Below are 20,499 nucleotides of genomic sequence, written 5' to 3'. Positions count from 1 at the left end.
TGAATACCTTATATATTAATTTTTTTTTTATATTAAACAAATATTTTTTTTATAATTCCTCTCATGGCTATCCTCCCTATGATGATGAGAAGTACGGGACTTGTAGCCATAGTCATCATATGCATAATCATCACGGTCATGTCCTCTAAACCTGGCAGGTTTATCATATCCTCGATCACCATAATTTTCAATGCTGCCATAACTATCTCGAAACTTATCATATTCTGAGAACATATCGATATCGGCTTTCCTGTAGGCATCAATTTGATTATACGGCTCATGATCAACAGAAAATCTTGAGACAATCATGTCCCATATTATACCATAATGAAGCATTTCTATCTATAAAGTATAAAATAATATACATTACATATACAAATTTGCCCAAGATTTTATATTACCGTAGTGATGATAAGCAACAAGCAGTTGCACTCACAGATAATTTGGCTCATGGACCGCACTATAACCCTCAAGAGCCTGTGGATTCAAGAGAATAAGCTATGTCAGCAACAAATAATCAATCATGAGAGGAGTGTTAGGCAAATCCAATCCTTATCCTCACTGCCCCAACAGCTAGCTTTGTTTCATGGAGCTTTCAACTGCTTCGAACGCGTTCTTGCAAGTGACGCTGCGGTTGAGGGTGGATAGTGTTTGAAGGAGGTGGTTGAGAAGGGAAGAGGAGAAGGTTTTGTCGGTGACGAAGTCGAAGGTGGACTTCGTGTTGAAGCAGTTGTCTTGGATACGCTTATTGAGGGCGTCCTGGAGAGCATGGAAGTCGCCGGCGCTTCCAGCAGTATTGGTGAGAGAGAGAAGTGTGTGTGTGATTGTTAGAGGTGGGTAGGTTAATGTGAGAAAGAAGAGGAAGGTTTTTATAGGTTTTAATTAGGTTTACTTAATTAATTTTAAATTTTTTAAATTTTGAATTTCATAAATTTAAAATTAATTATTAATATAAATTAATGTGGTTTTGTTTAGTTTTTGGCTGGTAACCTCTTGGTTCCATATACTTTTCCTAATTATAATGGAAAAGTATATGAAACCAAAAGGTTACCAGCCAAAAACTAAACAAAACCATTTGTTTATTTGTTATGCATGTTCCTTCATTTCACTTTAAAACTGTTATGGCAGTGTCTAGAAATTAAAAAAGTTATTTTGTGTTTGATTTTTTAATTCTAAAAGTACGTATTTTATGATAAAAGTGATAAAAAAAAATTTATTATGAGAGAAGTCATTTTTTTAACTTCTCCTTAAGCACCAAAATAGCTTTTTAGAAAGTTATAATTTTGCTTTGAAAAAATTGTACTAGACATTAATACTACACATTTTCATAAGTTAAAAGTTAAAAAAAAGTCACTTATGAACCTATCCAAACGGCCCTTAGTAGTTAATTATAAGAGCAATGCTAGGGAACCAAAAGGGTATTAGCCAAAAATCAGCCAAAATACTTTTGGTGAATTCAAAATCTCAACGAGTTAATAAATATGAATGTTTCTTCTATTAAGTATCAGAATGTTTTTTTTTCATACTAAATGGATGTTCTTTTATATATTTTTTGAATTTTTTTTGTATTGCAAATGTGAATGTCTCTATTTCTTTAAGAATTTCATATTTTTTTAAGTTTTATAGATATTTAATTATTTTTACTAAAATATAATTGGATGTTTCTTTTGTTAAATATTAGGATGTTTTTTTTTTCATATTAAATGAATGTTTTTTTTATTTCTGTAATTATGTAATTTGTCGTCTCTTTAATCATCAAAACGACACCTAATATCCCAAAACGCAAAGAGTAACATCGTGACGATGCTGCTACCGTGCCTTGTTTCGGTAAACCATTGTACTTTGATGGAGAATTTAAACCCTCATTCATCACCACCATCTTCTTTTCACTCAACCCTCTCACATATTCCTTTTTATTTGTATTCCTCACAGTTTTTCTTATTGGCTTTGAACTTGAAGAAGAAGAAAAAGAGGTATCACTCATCACTAGAATTACATACCACAAAACACACGTACAAAGTGTCGCCACCGATCTACCAAACACCGTCAAGAACACCAAAATCAATATCATAATGACGATGGGGACGAAATCATCATTGTTGGAATACGCGAGTCGAACGACTTGGAATAAACCTTCTTCCTTCTCTCATTGAGTTCAGCTAGAAGTTCCCAAAACTTGTCTAATCCACGTGTTGAGTATGGATTCTTGTCGACGGTGGCGAATCCGACGAATTAGATGTCGGTGATAAAAGAGGAGTGGGTCGCAGTGGGGAGGTGGAGATGGTCTAACGGTGAGAGAAAGAGAGAGGGGTCTGTGTGTGATTGTTGGAGGTGGGTAGGTTAATGTGAGAAAAAAGAGGAAGGTTTTTATAAGTTTTAATTAGGTTTACTTAATCAATTTTAAATTTTGAATTTAAAAAATTTAAAATTAATTATTAATATAAATTAATGTGATTTTGTTTAGTCTTTGGCTGGTAACCTTTTGGTTCCATATACTTTTCCTTATAATTAACTACTAAACCATTTATCCTATAGTGTGGATTTAAAGCATGATCTTCTTTCTCGCATCCTTAGTTTTTTTAATTTCTGGACACTGCCATAACAGTTTTAAAGTGAAATGAAGGAACATGCATAACAAATAAACAAAACAAGCAAAAATGTATTCATTTAGCATTTAATATATCTAAAATTTTAAAATGTGACTTAAGATGAAGAAAGAGTGGGGAAAAGAGTGTTTTGGGGAAGAAGTTGAAGTTATTGAGACGAGACTTTGTCATTCATTTGGAGGTTAACATGAATAGTTTGACCTTTTGACCATTCAGTTATCATTGACGAACATATCTCTACTTTCTGTTCAACTAAATGTGTCACGTTATTTTTTAAATGACAAAAATAGACGAAAGAACCAACTTGAGTCATGTTTTAAAATTTAAAGATACAATTTGGATCAATTAAAAATTAAACACCTAAATTAAATTGAAAATCAAATTTTAGAAACCATTTTAGATATTAACTCTCATCTCATCTCTAACTCTTCAACAGTAGAATAGCATACTTGACTTTTTTATCATAACAATGGAGCCCTTAAGCTAGATATAATAATGATAGCTCCATACTCTTGATCCATATAATCTTAAATGGTCAAGAAGAAATTGAAGAAAAATCAAATATAAAATTATCATTACTATTAAAAAAGGTATATTTAATGTTCAGATCCTAAACATTTATTCCTATATAGTTCTGTCCATGAATCCCAGCCATCCCTTGTTTTTCTTTCCTTTTAATTTCAAAGTGCAGTAACTTCCATCTTCTGTAACGCATTCAAAAAAAGGTTAAAAAAAGGCTTTGTTTTAGACGGGGAAAAGTATATTTAAATTTTTGGTGGTATAAAAAAAAATTATAAAATAAAATAGTAAATTATATAAATATCGTTCTCTTCTTTCTCTTCTCACATCTTCTTCCTCTTTTCACATTTTCTCATACAGAAGCTCTGGCGCACTCCATCACCGGTGGCTCTGACCACTGCTACCCAACAGCGATGAAGACGACCACCGTGACGGCTCCTGCTCCCCTTCTTCGTCGCAGTTCTACCTTCCTCACTAAACAGCATCGACGGCGACGGATCTCTCTCCCTCGCTTGTTCTTGACTTGGCGGCAACACTGGAAGTGGCAAATGGCAAAAGTTTTTCTATCAAGCACTGTGTTTTTTCACCTATGCTTTCTTGGTTCATTGAGTCAGAGCTCACTGGTTGAATAACTATGCTATCACAATTGTAAGATCCACTAAAAATTGGTCTCATGGCAGATCATGATGCAGAATCTTCCTCCTCACATTTCATATATGATGTTTTTCTGAGCTTTAGAGGCTTCACCCGATACGGATTCACGGATCGCCTCTATCATGCTCTGCATGAGAGAGGAATCACCACCTTCAGAGATGATGAGAACGTCAGAGTTGGTGATAGAATCAGAGATACTCTTCTTGAAGCCATTGAAAGATCCAGGTATCACCTAACTGAAAACTGAAAATAAGTAACTGCTTACATCATCATGACCTAACTACTAACAAGTTTAACTAACTAATTAATTTACTTATGGATCATAATAACAGGATGTCTATTGCTGTGCTGTGTAAGGACTATGCTTCTTCCACATGGTGTTTGGATGAACTAGTACAGATCATGAAGTGCTGGAATAATGGAAAAAATCAACCGGTTTTGCCAATCTTTTATCAAGTGGAACCATCAGATGTGAGGCGCCAGAGGAACCAATATGAAAAAGACATGATGAAGCATGAAGATTTAGTTAATGTATAGTGGTTCATAGCAACTTTGCTTCATTTTTTTGATGGTGTATGTATATATATCTTTATATAAATTTGAGTACATATTGAAGAGGTATGTATTTCTTGCAGCTATGAAAGTGAGATTATAAAGAAAATTGTTGAAGAGGTCTCAGAGAAGCTTCCTCCTGAACCACTATACATTAAGCATCCAATTGGTTTTGATTCTCACTTTGAAGTAGTGGAATCTCTTTGGAATATTGAATCTGACAATACCATTTGCATGCTGGTCATTTATGGAGATGGTAACAAGACCACACTTGTTGGAGAGTTGTTTAACAAGTTCAGGCATCAATTTGAAGCTGCGAGTTTTCTTGACAAAGTATCTGAAAAATCAGTGAGAAGTGCCGATGGTCTAGAAAATCTCCAAGAAACACTTTTGTATGAAATGGGTGTGCATAAAAAGCTAAAGTTGGGAAGCACATTAACAGGATCTTCTGATATAAAACAAAATCTTCACAATAAAAGAGTCCTTCTGATTCTCGACGATGTTGATAGTACAGAACAGTTGGATTCACTGGCAGGGTGAAGTGATTGGTTTTGTCCTGGTAGTAGAATTATTATAACAACAAGGGATGCCAATTTCCTAAATAATCAAGTGTTAAATGGATTCAAGATTGAGAAATATTGCATTAATGAAGGTGAATTTGAAGGAATGGAAGGTGCTAGATCAAATCAGAAACGAGATATGGTCATCCAGGAAGATATGGTGGGCTTTGTGAATATCTTCAACCATGTAACTAAGCAATTGAAAGAAAATGAGTCATGTCTTAATGTTATCTCCATAATAGGCATGGGTGGTTTGGGTAAGACTACCCTTGCTAAAAAAATTTACAATGATAATGAGGTGGAGAAGTTGTTCTCTTATTATGTATGTATCACTGTTTCTATGGACTACAAAGCCAGGGAATTTCTTCGAAGCCTTCTCAGTGGTTGCAACTTGTCCAAGTCTACTGAACATTTGGGCGAGGAGGGACAGAAGCGGAAGGTGCAAGAATACTTAAAGGAGAAGAAGTATTTGATAGTGCTTGATGACTTCTGGGAACCTAAAGTTTGGGATGAGGTACAATGTTTATTTCCGGAGAGGTGGCGAATTATACAGCATCAAAGTCCCACTCCCTTCCATTCCTAGATAAGGATGAAAGTTGGAAACTATTTTGCAAGAAGGTCTTTAGGGGAGGAGAGTGCCCATTTGTTCTAGAACCAATTGGTAGATCAATGGTTGAAAAATGTAGAGGCTTACCACTTGCTATTATCACCTTGGCCAGGGTGGTTGCGAAGAAGAAGCAACTGACAGTTGAGTGGATGAGAATCATGAGCAATGTCATTTGGTATCTTGCTACAGATAACAGTAGAGTCACTGAGGTGTTGAAGCTTAGTTATAACAGCTTGCCTCATCGATTAAAACCATGTTTTCTATACTTTGGGATGTTTCCCGAAGACTATGCAATTCCTGTGAAACGATTAATACTATTATGGACTGTTGAAGGGTTAATACAGCCACCAAAAACAGGAATATTAGATGCACCAGAAGTAGAAGATATTGCTGAAGAGTACTTAAATGAGTTGGTGGATCGCAGCTTGGTGATGGTGGCAAAAAGAAGGAGTGATGGAGGGGTCAAAAGCTGCCGGATTCATGACCCGCTTCTTGATCTTTGCATATCAGAGAGTAGAGCTGAAAATGGTATAGATATATGCACGGTGAAGGACATTAGATCCCTTGGCAATGTGAAATCCTGTAGATTGTCCCTTCGAGACACCGATTGGGATTCATTTAAGCAGTGTGATCACTCCTGCATCCATTCTTTAATGTCCTTTAGGGAGAATTGCATTCCAAGACGGCAAAATCTTGATCAAATGGGTTTCGATTCAGCTCGCATTTTGGACTTTGGATGTAATGATTATGTTATATCATCAATGGCACAGGATTTGAGTATGTTCATCCATTTAAGATACTTGAGACTAAATCGGGGTGCACACTGCCCAACAGAGGATCATCCTGATCCAATCTGCACCCTTCCGAACCTAGAAACTCTAATTGTTGAAGAACATTTCCACTGTTATAAACTCCCCCATGGAATATGGAGGCTCAAGAAACTGTTGGAGCTTGATCAAATATTGTCGCTTGGGTGAGCTTCTAGAGCGATTGTGGTCCTTGCCCAACTTGCAAGATGTGCTTGTTGTCGACCCAAAGCCATCATATAGAGCAAGAAAAGGTTAAAAGGTTACTTTTGTGTCTAATTACTAGAGAACATATTACTGGTGCATATATCAACAATAATCTTGATATTGGTTTTGATTTAACAAGAAAAGCATCCTATATTGCTGTTGCTAGATCAAGTAAATTCATCAAAGTTATGATTACTGTCATGTCCTATACCACCAAATAAGAAACTGTCGTGAACTTCTTCCATTTGGCATATAGCAGCTATAACTTCAGTTCTTGGTTAATTACCAATACTTTTTTGCCCAAGGGTTTTATCAGTCACATATTTGTCAAAGCTAACATCGAACAGAGTATACAAGTATACAATCAATGAGAAAAGTATATTTATCTATAGCAATCAGCACAATAAGGAAGCATATATAAGATTTTCATGGTAAAGGTCACAAGCTTTAGAACTGAAAAAGAGCTAAACCCTAAAACCTCACCACAAGACTAGACTTTAGAAAGCAAGACACTGATTAATAATCCCCCAAGCATCTGATACATCAAGTTTCACCATGAATAGACAAAATTCACATCTGAATGCAACTTGATGCACATGCATCTTGCTCATCACTTTACATTAATCACAAAACAATAAAAACTAGCAGGGATAATGTGGTGCAACGCATAGCAGAAGAGTTAAATAACATTATTCTTCTTATCCTTATGCTTATTATCACTAGGGAGCAGCAAGAGACTCTCTGTATATACATGGTAACTGCCATATTTGTAAATATCGTGTGGAAGATGAGCAGGACATGTAAAATGTTGGAGCAGCTCTCCTCTGATATTATATTTGGCAAACTTTAATGGTCTAGCAAGAATAGAATCTAGTGCAATAATGTCACAACCATTGGATAAGCATAGAGGCTCAAACTCTAAACAAGGAATCACATACAAAGTCCAAGATGAGTGCACTCTGTATTGTTTCATCACCCATATGTGTGTGTTACCTTCAACATAGTCCTGAAAATACAAGGCTAGGCACCCTCCTAGTATGACAAATGTGGCAGGACCACCCATTATGAGTTGTTCAGGCAAAGACATCTTTGAGAAACTTCTTTCCTTCAAATCAAATATAAGAAGACCTTCACTGTAATGTTTGAGAGAGTAAGGCAACCAATGAATAGAGCCATTCAAGAACAACCCCTCAGATTCCCACAAACAAAAACCGAATCGTTTGGGGAGTGCAGCATCAAGATTAATCCATGAATTGGTTCTCAAGGACAAGCAATCTAAGAGTTGGCAGTTACTATCCTTCCAAGCTACAACAACTAAGTAGTCATCCTGTGTTGCATCGTAACCAAATCCATACAGAATCGCATTACCGGGAAAATAAAAGTACCTGCCCTTACTACGATGAAGAATATTTAACCAAGAGTAAGATACTCTTTTGCTGAATCCGGTGAGTGGGTTCCATACTACAAAAAAGTGTGGCTCTTGGTGTAAGAGAACAAACCCTCTGCAGGATCCCATTACACGAAACTTAGAAGGTGGCTGCTTCTTGAAAGGGAAAGATACCTCTTTTACTTGGTAATTGTCGCCATTAAATACTTCTTCAACGTGAACAAGGTAAGACTTCGTGGAGACTTTTCTGTAGATGCACGCATGGGTGGGTGCGAGAGAGAGGTGAAGATGCGATTCCGCAAAGTCTGGATCGGAAATGAGAGAGTGCCAAAGCTTCGAAACGCACCTGAGGCGACCAAGGTGTTTGACCGGAATCCTCAGTAAGATTATGTGAATCAGGTCAAGAGGGAGGATGTCGTGAATGCTCTTCTGCTTGTTCTCCTCCATGATCGATCACTCTTCAGCTTTGTTCTTTTGTTAGGGTTTCTGCCTTGGTACAACACGGGATTTGAATCTGCTTCTGAACACGGGATTATTAGATAAACTTATAAAGCATTAACCCCAAATTGTTATGTGGAAACTCAGGTGCATGCACCTAGTTCTCATCTTTGTAAATTTATGGGGATATAAAGAGTTTTTTAATTTTGATATGGAGTGATTGTTGGTGTATATAGTATAATATGATTATGAAGGTATATGGTGTTTTATAGGGTTGTGATGGCTATGCAGAACAAATTGGATGGACCAATTGGAATGACGGTAATCAGACGGTCCGATTTTAGTAATCAGACAGTACACACGTACTGCTTCTACGTGGTGCACATCCAGCAGCTTTTGTGGTTGGCTTCGTTGCATTTATATCTTATTTGAGTGTCATTTTCTTACTACTTCCACTTGGTGCGCATGCAGCTACTTTTGTGGTTGGCTTTGTTGCATCTATATCCTATTTGATTGTCACCCCCTCACTTCCTAAAGAAAAAGGACGGTTTGATTTCTTCCCCCCTAAACAGGGTATATTGTATATCACTCTAAAACTCCATAACTCCAGTGTAACTCACATTTGTGAATCATATAAAAAAAGGAAAATGCTACTTGTACAATAAAATTCATCCTTTATTTAGCCTTTAAATCTAATATTTTATTATTTTAATTTTTTAATTAATTATATTTCCTATTTTTAAGGAACCACTTTTATTTTGAATACTTATCACCGTAAAATTTGTAACCACTTGTAATATATTAATTTTTTTCAAACTAAACCATAAAACTCATAACAACTTTCGTATACTAAGTTTTAAAAAATCAATGAAGTTTTCAAAATTAATTAAACTCCAATTATTTTTTTTATTCAAAACATTTAAAACTCATGTCAAAAACACATCTAAAATTAAATAAACAACATAAACACATTTAAATTTATGTATTAACACATCTAAATTATTCTCATTGTAGTTCTAAATTACATATTGAATACAGAAAAAATTAAACTCAAATACACATCCAAAATTATAAGAATGCATTCTAAATATTTTATCAACACATCCAAAACTCATGTGAAAAAACTTATATATGTACATAAGAATATAATGAACAATATAAACACATCCAAAATTAAGTATTGACACATCCAAATTAGGTTACTATTACAACTACCAAATCAAACATATGAGTGCAAAAGAAAATTATAATCACAAATACATTTAAAAAAAAAAGAAAAAAAAACACAGACACTTGCAATATTATACATAAATTTAAAAAAATAGAACTTTTTATTAAGCAAAAAAAGGATAACATATCTTCATGAATGAACTCAACCAAAATTTTTTAGAATTTTGCAAGCAGAAATATTAGAGACAGAAGGAGTGCGACGTGGGGGAAGAGACAGAAGGAGGCGCGGGAGAAGGGGGCGGTTGTGCGTGGTGCGAGGGAGGAGACCAGGGACAGAGAGGAGTCCATCGATGGAGGAGGCGCGGGGCATGCGCAAGGGAAGTGCGCTTTGCGGGGAGGAGCGCGTCGTCGAAGGAAGAGATCGTCGCAGAGGAGTGCGCAACGCGGGAGAAGACGAAAGTGGCCACAGATGAGGAGGGGGAGGCGCTGCATCTCTAGATCTTTACGGAGCGAAGATTTTACTATTGATTTAAGATGATTTAAGATTTATTTTAAAATTTTAAATTCAAAATTTTGAATTCTAACTAATTTTATTTTTAGATGTGTATTTAAATTGTAATATATTAAATATAAAATAATTTTAAATTTTAGTTTTATTTAGTTTGTATTTTGAAGGTGTATTTAATTTTAAAAAGACATTAAATCTATTTATAATTTTTAGATGTGTTTGTTTTACTTTTTTTTTAATTATTGTAATAAAAGGCTAAATATTGTACAACTTTTAAAGGATACCTAGTTGAATTGTAAAAAAAATAGCCTAGTAATAAAACATTGATTTTTAAATATTTAATTACTCTATTCATCTTTGCTTTTAATTTTGTAATTATGTATTTGTGAAGGAAAAAATAGTAAAGTTAACGAAATATTTTTTTACGAATTGAAAATACTCATAAGGAAGAATCTAATGAGATCTTTGAACACATATTTTTTAGAAGGAATATTCCAATAATTTTAACGCTTTTGATACAGAAAAGTCCTATATAAAGATCCAATTGAAAGAAAACAAATATAATAACCAAATTGCGAATTCGATAAAACATAAAGACCAACAGAGTAATTAAACTTTTTTTTAAATATAAAATAACAATAATCATATTATGTGTATACTAAATAATTTGTCGCGAATCTGAGTTTCATTTAAGGGTCTGGTCAATGAGTTGCTGGCGAGTGAGCTGACCACTCGACCAACTCAATTTGGTTTAAAAAAATACATGTATTTATAGACAAATATATAACAATTAATTTAGTAACTATTTTTTGTTGGTGGTGGTAACACTGCAGGTGAAAGTTCTGTTCGTTCCTTATCTAATTGGAGCCGAACGAGAATGCCAAGCAAGAGTAGAAGATCGGGGCCGCCAGAATGGTGCGGTTATGGCTGCTGGCCAGGAATAAATAAGTTTAAAAGTATAAAAAAAATATTTTTATTGAATCTTTTTACATAAAAATATGATTAAAATGAGAAGGTTTAATCATGCGGATATATCCGATATCCGATCCGCACATTTGCGGATCGGATCGGATCGGATCCGGCACTAAAAAGCGCGGATATCATATCCGATCCGATCCGATGGAAATTGTGCAGATCGGATCGAATTTTCGGCCATATCCGATCCGATCCGATCCGCGGACACCCTTAGCTGGCCGGTTCTCAGATGGTTTGGCACAAATTTAAATCCAAACAAACCATTTTATGGTTGCCCCAATTATAATGTGGGTTAGAAAAATTACTTGTGTTGTTATAATTGTCCTTACCTCATTGTTCTTCTGTTGTTCTTGTCTGAAGTTTGATCGTTTCTTCGTTACAGACAAGTGAGAAGAGATGGTGTGGACTTTTTGTTTGGGCAGATTCTGAAAATGATGAACAGATTGATAAGACAGAATCTTGTGGTGCTGATTATGAAGTGAAGGTGAACTTTGATTGGAGGTTTCGGAGGTTGGAGGAAGATGTCCGGATGCAAAAAGTGATTACCCAGTTGTTAGTGTTAGTTGTATCTATATTGATAGTGTTTGGTGGTTATTCTGTATTGTAAATGATAAAGAGTTGGTGGTAGATTTTCTGTGAACAATAAATGTAAAAAAAGCTCCTGTTGATGAAATGAAAATGTTGTTTACTATGAAATTATTGTTATTTATGTTTGTTCATGGAATGAACCAAAATCAATAAATGATGAAGAAGGCAATAAAAGTGATTGAAAAATCACAAAGCATAGTGTATTAAGATAAATTTTATTGTTTGGTAAAAAACAGCAAATGACAAAGATAAAAGGCAACTAAAGAACATGAAGCTGCTATGAGTAATTTTCTCAAAAGTAAAACATCACAAAAGAAGCATAAAGGATCACAATTCATCATCTAGTCATTGTCTGTTGAAAAAGCCTAATTACACAAAACAGAACCCTATACAGATTTATCTAAAGTCTTCAATTCTTCTTTCTTGGAGGCTTAAACACTAGAGTTGGGATGAACTTCATCAAATTGGCAAATTTTGTTGATGTTGCTAAAGACGCACCCTGCAAGGGATTCACTGTTGGAGAGGTTGCCGGTAGAGAGGATTTTCTTTTTGGTGACAGCTTCGAAGGCCTTTTCATACTAGGATCCTATATGAAAAAAAGTTGACATTAAATATAATTGAGTAGTTCACTTAAATCATGAAAGCATAAATATATAAATATTAAGCTACCTGTTGAGAATCTTCTGCCTCAGAAGCAGTTGGCTGAGATATCTCGATCTCTACAGGTTGTGAAACGGGATTGCTTTTCCCATCACCTTGGTCACCATCATTTTGGGGCTGCTCAACTTGCTGCTCAAGCGTAGGATGTCCTTCATTTTTTTTCTTCTTCTCAGCCGCTTCGGCAGCATCAGCCACCCTCTTCTTTTTGCAGCCCCTCTTTGTATGCCCCTTTTCACCACAGAAGCTGCAGGTAAAGGTCTTCAACTACCTTTTTAGATGTACACCGTCTCCACTGTTACTCAACAATTTTGGATCAACTTTAGGCTTTTTAGTTTCTAAACCACTCTTCTCATCTGCATCCATCCTCCTCTTCATCTTGAGTTTTTCAGGTTTTGTCTTGGTTTAGAGTTCTTGACATTGGTGGTGGCTGTGTGACTTTAGATGTGGTGTGAACTTTGGTTTTGGAGTGTGATGGTTGTGTTTGCCGTGGGGATGTCTTATTTTTGTTGGGGCTGAATTTGCAAGAACTATTGGGTACAGAATTTCCTGTGGGAGCAACTATGAGTGCACTAGTCTCATTGAGTGGAGGACTCACATCAGCATCTGTAGTAGTATTACACCCTCTCCACCATCATCATCCAGATATACAACTGTGTTATCTCCCTCTAATTCCTCTGGCACTGACACTCCATGCTCGAAATACACATCAATCACCCCGTCATTTGTCCTAGCATAATTCACCAACTCTCTTATCTCTTTGTCACTGTTTACGTTTCTCAACCCATTATCCAAGCATTTTCTAGGAACATGCCACCAGCAATGCTTTATGTTATTGTACCCAAGCTCCTTATGGTAGTTCCGTATGAAGAATACATCTAGAGTATCAATATCTAGATCACCTAAACATGCCTTGTTGTCCGGAGAATATACCATAATCCCTTCTACATTTTTTTTTGAAGTCACCCCCATGATGAAACATGATGTCCAACCTCTCTTCCCTCTACAAGAAATTCAAAATTTTCACTTAATACAAGCAGATTTTGTTGGCCTATTAATGCATTATAAAAAAAAAAAAACAAAATCAACACCACAACAACACATATTTTTTCACTTCTACATATATCATTTATCATATCCCTGTTTCATTCGAGTAAAATAGAGCAATCCCACAAAATCTCAACCAACCTTCAAACCCTAGACACTACAATGACAACAAAACGAGTAAACTTCAACCACACTAATAACTTGCATATCATCAATCAATACTGTATTGAAAATCCAAGGAAAAAAAAAGAAGGTTACCTTGATTCTGATCACAATGTCGAAACCTTGTGTTTCTGATGGAGGAGGAGAACAACGAAAAGAACCTTCAATCAGATTACTTCTTCTCTCAACTTTTTCAACCCAGCAAATACAACTCTACCGTAATGCCACTGATGAAGAGATAAAGATGAAGTGAGAGGGTGGAAGAAGAGACGAATGAAGTGTTTGTATTGGAGAGAAAACTGTTTTTCATGTTAAATAACATCTAAACGGCGTCGTTTTTTGCACTCAAGAGCGCCAAACCAAAACGACGACGTTTTGGAGCCCTCCAGCGTGGCAAAACATCGCCACGTCAGCGTTCCGGTGATGACTTATCACCAGAAATATGTCCAGGGACCACTATGAGTGCTCGGAGCTTTATCTGGAGAACTACAATGGAAAAATTTGGGTTTTGAGGACTGCATTGGGTATTTATGCGAATCTCAGAGACGACTATGGGAATTTACTCCAATATTGAGCAAGAAAATTAAGAAACACTAGAGAAAGAAAACTTTTGTAGGAAAAATATTTTTTTACTCAAACGTTATAAATGACTCACATACAAACACCCATTCTAATCTTTATAATTTTTATCTTTATTTATAGTCATTCACATCTTCAATGAATAATTAGAATTAAATCTAATTAAGGGTTTAGATTAAATATCTAAAATTTTATTATAAATATCTAATCTATAACATTTTTTTAAATATTTTTTTATTATTTTACCATACTTTTCATATTTTTATATATATTCACACTCTTTTAAAATAATCTATAACTTTTTAGAGTCTTTTAGAATTTTTTAAAATCTTTCAAAACTTTTTAAACTATTCCAAACATTCTCAAATACTCTAAAATATTATACAAACACAGTTAAATAAAACATTTTAAAATTGACCGTGACATAAAGCTGAAATGTACACGACAATTTTGTCTTTAAAGAAAAAATAGAAGATTTGATTTTTTTTTTGTTACAATAGGAGATTTGAATTTGCTTTTGAACACAAGGGATTATTAATTGGATAAACCACCAAAAATATATTCGTTGACAAAAATACACTCAAATTTTGTTATTGATAAAAATGTCCTCAAATAATTTAAAAATGCAACAAAATACTAACATTAAATACATATTCTCAAAAGATATTTTAGAGGTTGAATTTTGATGTTTTGCTAGCATGATTAAAAAATAATATATTTTTATCCTTAAAATTTGGTGAATTTTACTAAGTATATATATTTTTGTCAACAACCAATAATTTTAATAAATCACAAAAAATATAGAATTAGCAAAAAATTACCAAATTTTAAGAATAAGAATATCTCATTTTTCTAATCATGCTTGCAAAAAATCACATCAAAATTCAATCTTTAAGGCATTTTTTGAGAAATACATATTTAATATTCGATATTTTTGTAGCGTTTTAAAATTATATGAGAACATTTTTGTCAATAAAAAAATTAGGATACATTTTGTCAACAACAAAATTATTTGAGTACATTTTTTACAGTTTACCCTAATTTATTAGTTAAACTTAGCAATTAAACCCCAAAATGTTATTTTTGTAAATTTATGTGTGATATCTAATAATAAAAAGATTGTTTTTAAGAATATAAAAGTGAGAAATTAGTCTCTAATTTTTTTAAACTGTTATATTAGATATATTATTTTTTTCGACCCTCAATTTTTTTATTTTAGGATAATACAATTTTTCTATTAAAAAATATATTAAATAGTAACGAAAATTAGTTTTGTGGGAGATTTTATTTTTATTTTGTGGAGGTTTTAAACTCGCACAAACTATTAATAAGTTTATTTTTGAAAAATTCTTTCATCGGTGGTGGTTAAATGGAGAAAGACCATTACTTGAAATGATATTGCAGACAAAAAATAATTGCACTATGAAAGCTTTTTAAAGGAAAAAAATAGCATCGAACAAGAAATGAAATTAGATAACATTAATGTTGATGATATTTGTATTGATGATGTTAATAGTAGAGAAGATAACGATGGTGATAAAATCTGGTTACACAATAAAAAAATAGAGATAGAAGTGATAATGATGAGGATGAAGAAGATAGTGGTCATAGTTGGTTATATTGTTGAAAAGAACTTTGTGAGATTTAGAACTCCACAAATTACAAATAAAACTCTCACAAAACTAATTTTCGTTACTATTTAACTGATATTTTATCAGAGGCGCATTATCCTAAAATAAAAAAGTTGAGTAATTGTAGACAAAGGCTGAATTGAGTCTTTACTCCTAATGGTAGCATTGAGTTATTGACACAGCAACAATACCATACAATGACTACTTATTAGTGTTAGACCTATACAACTAAATAAAAAAGAGAAAAGGACAAATAGGTCCTTGACCTTTTGCCCCGCGGACATTTTCGTCCTTAACCATTGAAAAATACTTTTAAGTCCTTGACCTTCACAAAACTTGGACGGATCAGTCCCTGACGGAGGGATTTGGACGGATCAGTCCCTGACGGAGGCATTTAGACGGAGGGACGGATCTGTCCAAATTTTGTGAAGGTCAGGGACTTAAAAGTATTTTCAATGGTCAGAGACGAAAATGTCCGCGCGACAAAAGGTTAGGGACCTATTTATCATTTTCTCTAAAAAACTACCGAAGTAGCCAAAAATAAGATACTCCTATGTCTAGGTTCCCGAGAGATGCAGGCAAAATTACCAGCCAAAATAAGTGCATTTGAGAATAACTATAGTTGTTCATAATGAAATTTCTGGTTATGTTGCAGTTAAGTGATTTTGTAATGGTGGTAGATGTGGCTGTTTTTTTTTTTTTTTTTTTTTTTTTCCTACAGGTTTTTTCTCTGCCTTTTGCTGCATCGAGTAAAGTATTAGGTCATCAAAATTGTTTACTCTTGATCAATCTAAACTCTAAAATATATTATCTTGCTGCAAGTTTTTTCTCTGTCTTTTGCTGCATCGAGTAAAGTATTAGGTCATCAAAATTTGTACTCTTGATCAATCTAAACTCTAAAATATATAAAATACACCTATGTTTCAAAGGATTCCTCTATTTTGCATTTTGGACAAAGTATTAAACAGTGTGAATTTAAGACATTCCTATATGGTTAGCTTTTTCTGGACACTACCATAAGTTTCAAAGTGAAATGAAGAAACATGAATAACAAATAAACAAAACAAGCAAAAACGTATTCATTGAGTACTTAATACATGAATGGGACCGTGCTTTATGTTTACCCCCAAAATTCTGTTAGTCGCTTTCTATAGAAGAAAGGTGAAAATAAAACGCACGTTAAATTAAACAAGCCAATAAAGTGTACGTTAAGCACTTAGCAGCATAGTCCAAGATATTATTCTTCTCGAATATTTCAGCATTCATCACCTCATCTCCAGCTCTTCAATACCAGAATAACTTGCTTGACTTTTTCATCATAATATGGAGCCCTTAAACTAGATATAACAATGATAGCTCTATGCTGTTGATCCATATAATCTTAAATGGCCAAGAAAAAAATTGAAGAAGAATCAAATATAAAATTATGCCTACTTAAGAAAGGCATATTTAACATTTCAGTTTTAAACATTTATTTGTATCTAGATCTGCTCATAAATTTCCTTTTTTTTTCTTTTAATTTCAGAGTGCAATAGCTTTCATCTTTTGTTATACATTCAGAAACGGGTTAAAAGAAGACGGAAGCTAGCAAGTTATGTCTTCATTTTGCTATGATACTTCTATAGAGATCTACGAAAAACAGGGCAAAGAAGAACAAAGAGACACAAGACTGTTTTAAGTGTCCACACCCCAGCTTAAAAGTTCAGAATTGCATTTAATAAAAATATATCTAAAAGTTAATCCTAAAACTAGGAAGTACCTAACAAAATAACGTTGAAAGTCATACATAAAAATGTAAAATTTACACCACCATAGCAACTATATCAACATGCTACAACGTTTCATTACCAATACAACAAAATATAAGATGAAAACAGAAAACTTAACGTGGTTCAATTAACCTACCATGATAGAAAGTCCTAGCTACGAGCACATATTCTATGAACAATTAAGAATTCAAGCGACTAACACAAAGATCCTAACTGTAATCCCAACAAACAAAATACTGAAATACTTACTACTAAGACCAAACTGAATTGACAAATTAACAATTTGTTTACATGTTAAATCTCATATTGATGTGTGATATTCTGTGTAGACATGATAATGCAACCAAAGAAATATTGAAAAAGATAAAGCATTTAATATAACAGATTGGATTCAACTAGAAGAAGCTATATTTGCACTTTCAAATGTTCCAGTTTTTAACATTCATAGTTGGAAGGAAAATCATAATTTAAAGCAAAGCCAAAATAAAATAAAATTCTCTAGAAGCTTCTTCCAGCTCAATTTGTCAATCCTACACTTTATTTACAACAGAATTAAGTGTCTTTGTCATGCAGTCATTCTCTTCTAATTCTCTTTCCTTGTTTGACATCTTTCTGATTCTGATGGCCTACAGAAAAGATCACCATTGCATTACACATGAAAAAAGAATAAAAGTTAAAATCCCTCACCACAAGACTAGGCTTTAGGAAGCAAGACAGTGTGATCAATGATTTCCTAAGTATTGATAAATTCCAATTTCACCATCCATAGACAAAAGTGGCATTTGATTGGAACTTGATGCATAATGCATATTACTCATTACTTATTCATTAGTCACAATGCAATGAAAACTAACAGGAATAGCTTGGTGCAAAGCATAGGAGAATAGTTACATACCGATTATCTTATCCTTAACGTCAGTAGGGAGTGGCAAGAGACTCTCTGTATACACAGTAACGGGTTCACGGAAGGGAAGCCGACAAGGAAGATTTTTAATATGCTTGAGGAAGTCTCCTCTGACATTATATATGAAGTACCGTACTTTATGAGAGAAAATATAACCTATTCCAATAATATCACCATTCCTGGATAAGGACAAAGGCCAGAAGTTTACACAAGGAATCTGATAGAGAGTCCAAGATGAATGCACTTTATATTCTTTCATCACCCATATGTGAGTGTTACAGCTATCATGATTGGGATAATACAAGGCTAGGCAGCCTCCTAGTAAGGCGAGCCTTGAATAGGAGCATGCACTCATTACAGGTTGTTCCGGGGCAGATATCATTGAGAAAGTTCTCTCCTTCAGATCAAAGATAAGAATAGCATCCCTGTAAGCTTTGAGACAAAGGCAGCCAATGAATAGCACCATTCAAGAGCAATCCATGAGGTTGCCACTCCATAAGACCCAATGATTTGGGGAGTGCAGCATCAAGATTAATCCATGAATTGGTTCTCAAGGAAAAGCAATCAAAGTGATAATGGTCATCCTTATCCTGCCAAGCTACAACAACTAAGTAGTCATCCTGTGAAACATCATAACCAAATCCATAGAGATGGAACTTCTTGGGAAGGCTAACGCCCTTGTGCTTACAACCAGAAACAATATGAGAGTAGGATATTCTTTTGTTGGATCCAGTCAGTGGGTTCCATACCACAAGAAAATGTAGGTTTCCATGTAAGAGAACATAGCCTCTGCACGATCCCAGGACCTTAAAATCACAAACTAAGTTTTTATTCTTGAAAGGGGGATACACCACTTTTATGCGTGATGCATCATTGTCGTCAATAGGGGTGTGCATGGCCCGGCCCAACCCGAAGACCCGGCCCGGTCCCGAACACTTTAGGGACTAATTTGGTGTGATTTCATCGGGTCTAGGACCGGGTATGGGTCTCAAAAGTAGACCCGGTCATTATTTCGGGTCGGGTCCGGGTCATAGCTCGGGTCACCCGAAATCGGCCCGGTGGCCCGGTCATCATACACAATTAATATTTTGTGTTATTAGTGATGGATGATGGCTATTATTATGTGAAATTTAAGTATTGTAAACCTTAATATTTTGTGTTATTAGTCATTATATATAAGACTATAAGTTAATGTTTTATGTTTAAAATGCATAAGACTTTAGACTAATGCATAATTTTGTGTTATTTGTATTGATTTAAATATTTGGTGTTATTAGGCAATATTAGTATTGATTATGGTTATACTTTAATTTTAGAGAAGAGTTACTTCTTATTATATTTTTCTAAGTAAATTTTACCATGTCAAATAATGGTTGGAGTCTTAGAAATTTGGATATTTTTACATGCTAACTTACAAGAAGGTATCAATGTAATATAATGTTAACGGCCCGGTTTTCACCCGATTTTTACCCGGTATAATCGTGGCCCGAAAATGTATAGGTTTTATCAGGTCTAGGGTCGGGTTCGGGTCTAACAAATAGACCCGGTATATATTTCGGGCCGGGTCTGGGTCACATTAAACCCGGTTTCACCCGGCCCATGCACACCCCTACTCGTCAATAAATAGTGCCAAGTAAGCCTGAGTGTAGTTTATTGTGAAGATGAATGCGTTGGTGGCTGCAGGAGAATATTGAAAATGCAATTCCGCAAAGTGTGGATCGGAAATAAGAGAATACCAGAGGTTCGAAACGCACCTGAGGCGAACGAGATGTTTGGCCGGCACTAAGATTGTGTGAATCAGGTCATGAGGGAGGATGTCGTGAATGCTCTTCTGCTTCTTCTCTATGCTCGACGCCTCTTTGGCTTTGTTCTTCTATTTAGGTTAAAACTTAAAACACGGGATTATTAGATAAAACTCAAGGTATTAACCCTAAATTGTTATTTTGTAAATTTATGGATAATAATAAAAAAAATTGGTTTTTTAGGATATAAAAGGGAGAAATTAGTTTCTCATTTTTAAATTTTTATATTAGATATATTGCTTTTCAAAAATGTAAAACAATAGTAAGTATGTATATACTAAAAATCAATTATTAAATTAATTATTTAAATATAATACATATTAAAATATAAAATAAATATTAAAAAAGTTAAAAAACACGTGTATTTATTT

At 34.3% G+C, this 20,499-nt stretch overlaps 4 protein-coding genes across 5 annotated transcripts in view; 1 reads left to right on the top strand and 3 right to left on the bottom strand.

Annotated features, from left to right (window-relative positions):
- Positions 1-2,232, bottom strand: part of LOC110265143 — a gene marked incomplete at its 5' end in the record, with an annotated part of 4,174 nt that extends 1,942 nt beyond the window's left edge. The window contains 4 exon segments of the mRNA XM_021107965.1: positions 96-342; positions 457-477; positions 1,763-2,066; positions 2,069-2,232. Coding sequence (XP_020963624.1) covers positions 96-342; positions 457-477; positions 1,763-2,066; positions 2,069-2,232 — 736 coding nt within the window.
- On the top strand, positions 3,275-6,741 carry LOC107606014 (disease resistance protein RPM1-like). Its single transcript, XM_016307976.2, is given in 4 exon segments — positions 3,275-4,004; positions 4,112-4,310; positions 4,415-5,424; positions 5,427-6,741. Coding segments are annotated over 2 exon segments (1,476 nt in total). The 5' UTR covers positions 3,275-4,004; positions 4,112-4,310; positions 4,415-4,997; the 3' UTR covers positions 6,476-6,741.
- LOC107606012 (F-box protein CPR30-like) lies at positions 6,916-8,893 on the bottom strand. Its single transcript, XM_016307974.2, has one exon. The coding sequence runs from the start codon at positions 8,343-8,345 to the stop codon at positions 7,191-7,193; it is 1,155 nt and encodes a 384-aa protein (XP_016163460.1). The 5' UTR covers positions 8,346-8,893; the 3' UTR covers positions 6,916-7,190.
- Positions 17,775-20,234, bottom strand: LOC107606013. 2 transcript variants are annotated; one of them, XM_021106357.1, is made up of 3 exons: positions 20,081-20,234; positions 18,318-19,115; positions 17,775-18,048 (listed from the first exon to the last, which is right to left on the bottom strand). In XM_021106357.1, exons 2-3 carry the CDS (start codon positions 18,790-18,792, stop codon positions 17,996-17,998), a joined length of 528 nt encoding a protein of 175 aa, XP_020962016.1. In that variant the 5' UTR covers positions 18,793-19,115; positions 20,081-20,234; the 3' UTR covers positions 17,775-17,995. The 2 variants fall into 2 exon arrangements, with proteins under 2 accessions (XP_020962016.1, XP_016163461.1); XM_016307975.2 differs by having other exon boundaries at positions 18,318-19,132; positions 20,081-20,232.

Source organism: Arachis ipaensis, chromosome B07, assembly GCF_000816755.2.
Source record: "Arachis ipaensis cultivar K30076 chromosome B07, Araip1.1, whole genome shotgun sequence".
NCBI lineage: Eukaryota > Viridiplantae > Streptophyta > Magnoliopsida > Fabales > Fabaceae > Arachis > Arachis ipaensis.
This window is presented reverse-complemented; position numbering and strand designations above follow the sequence as displayed.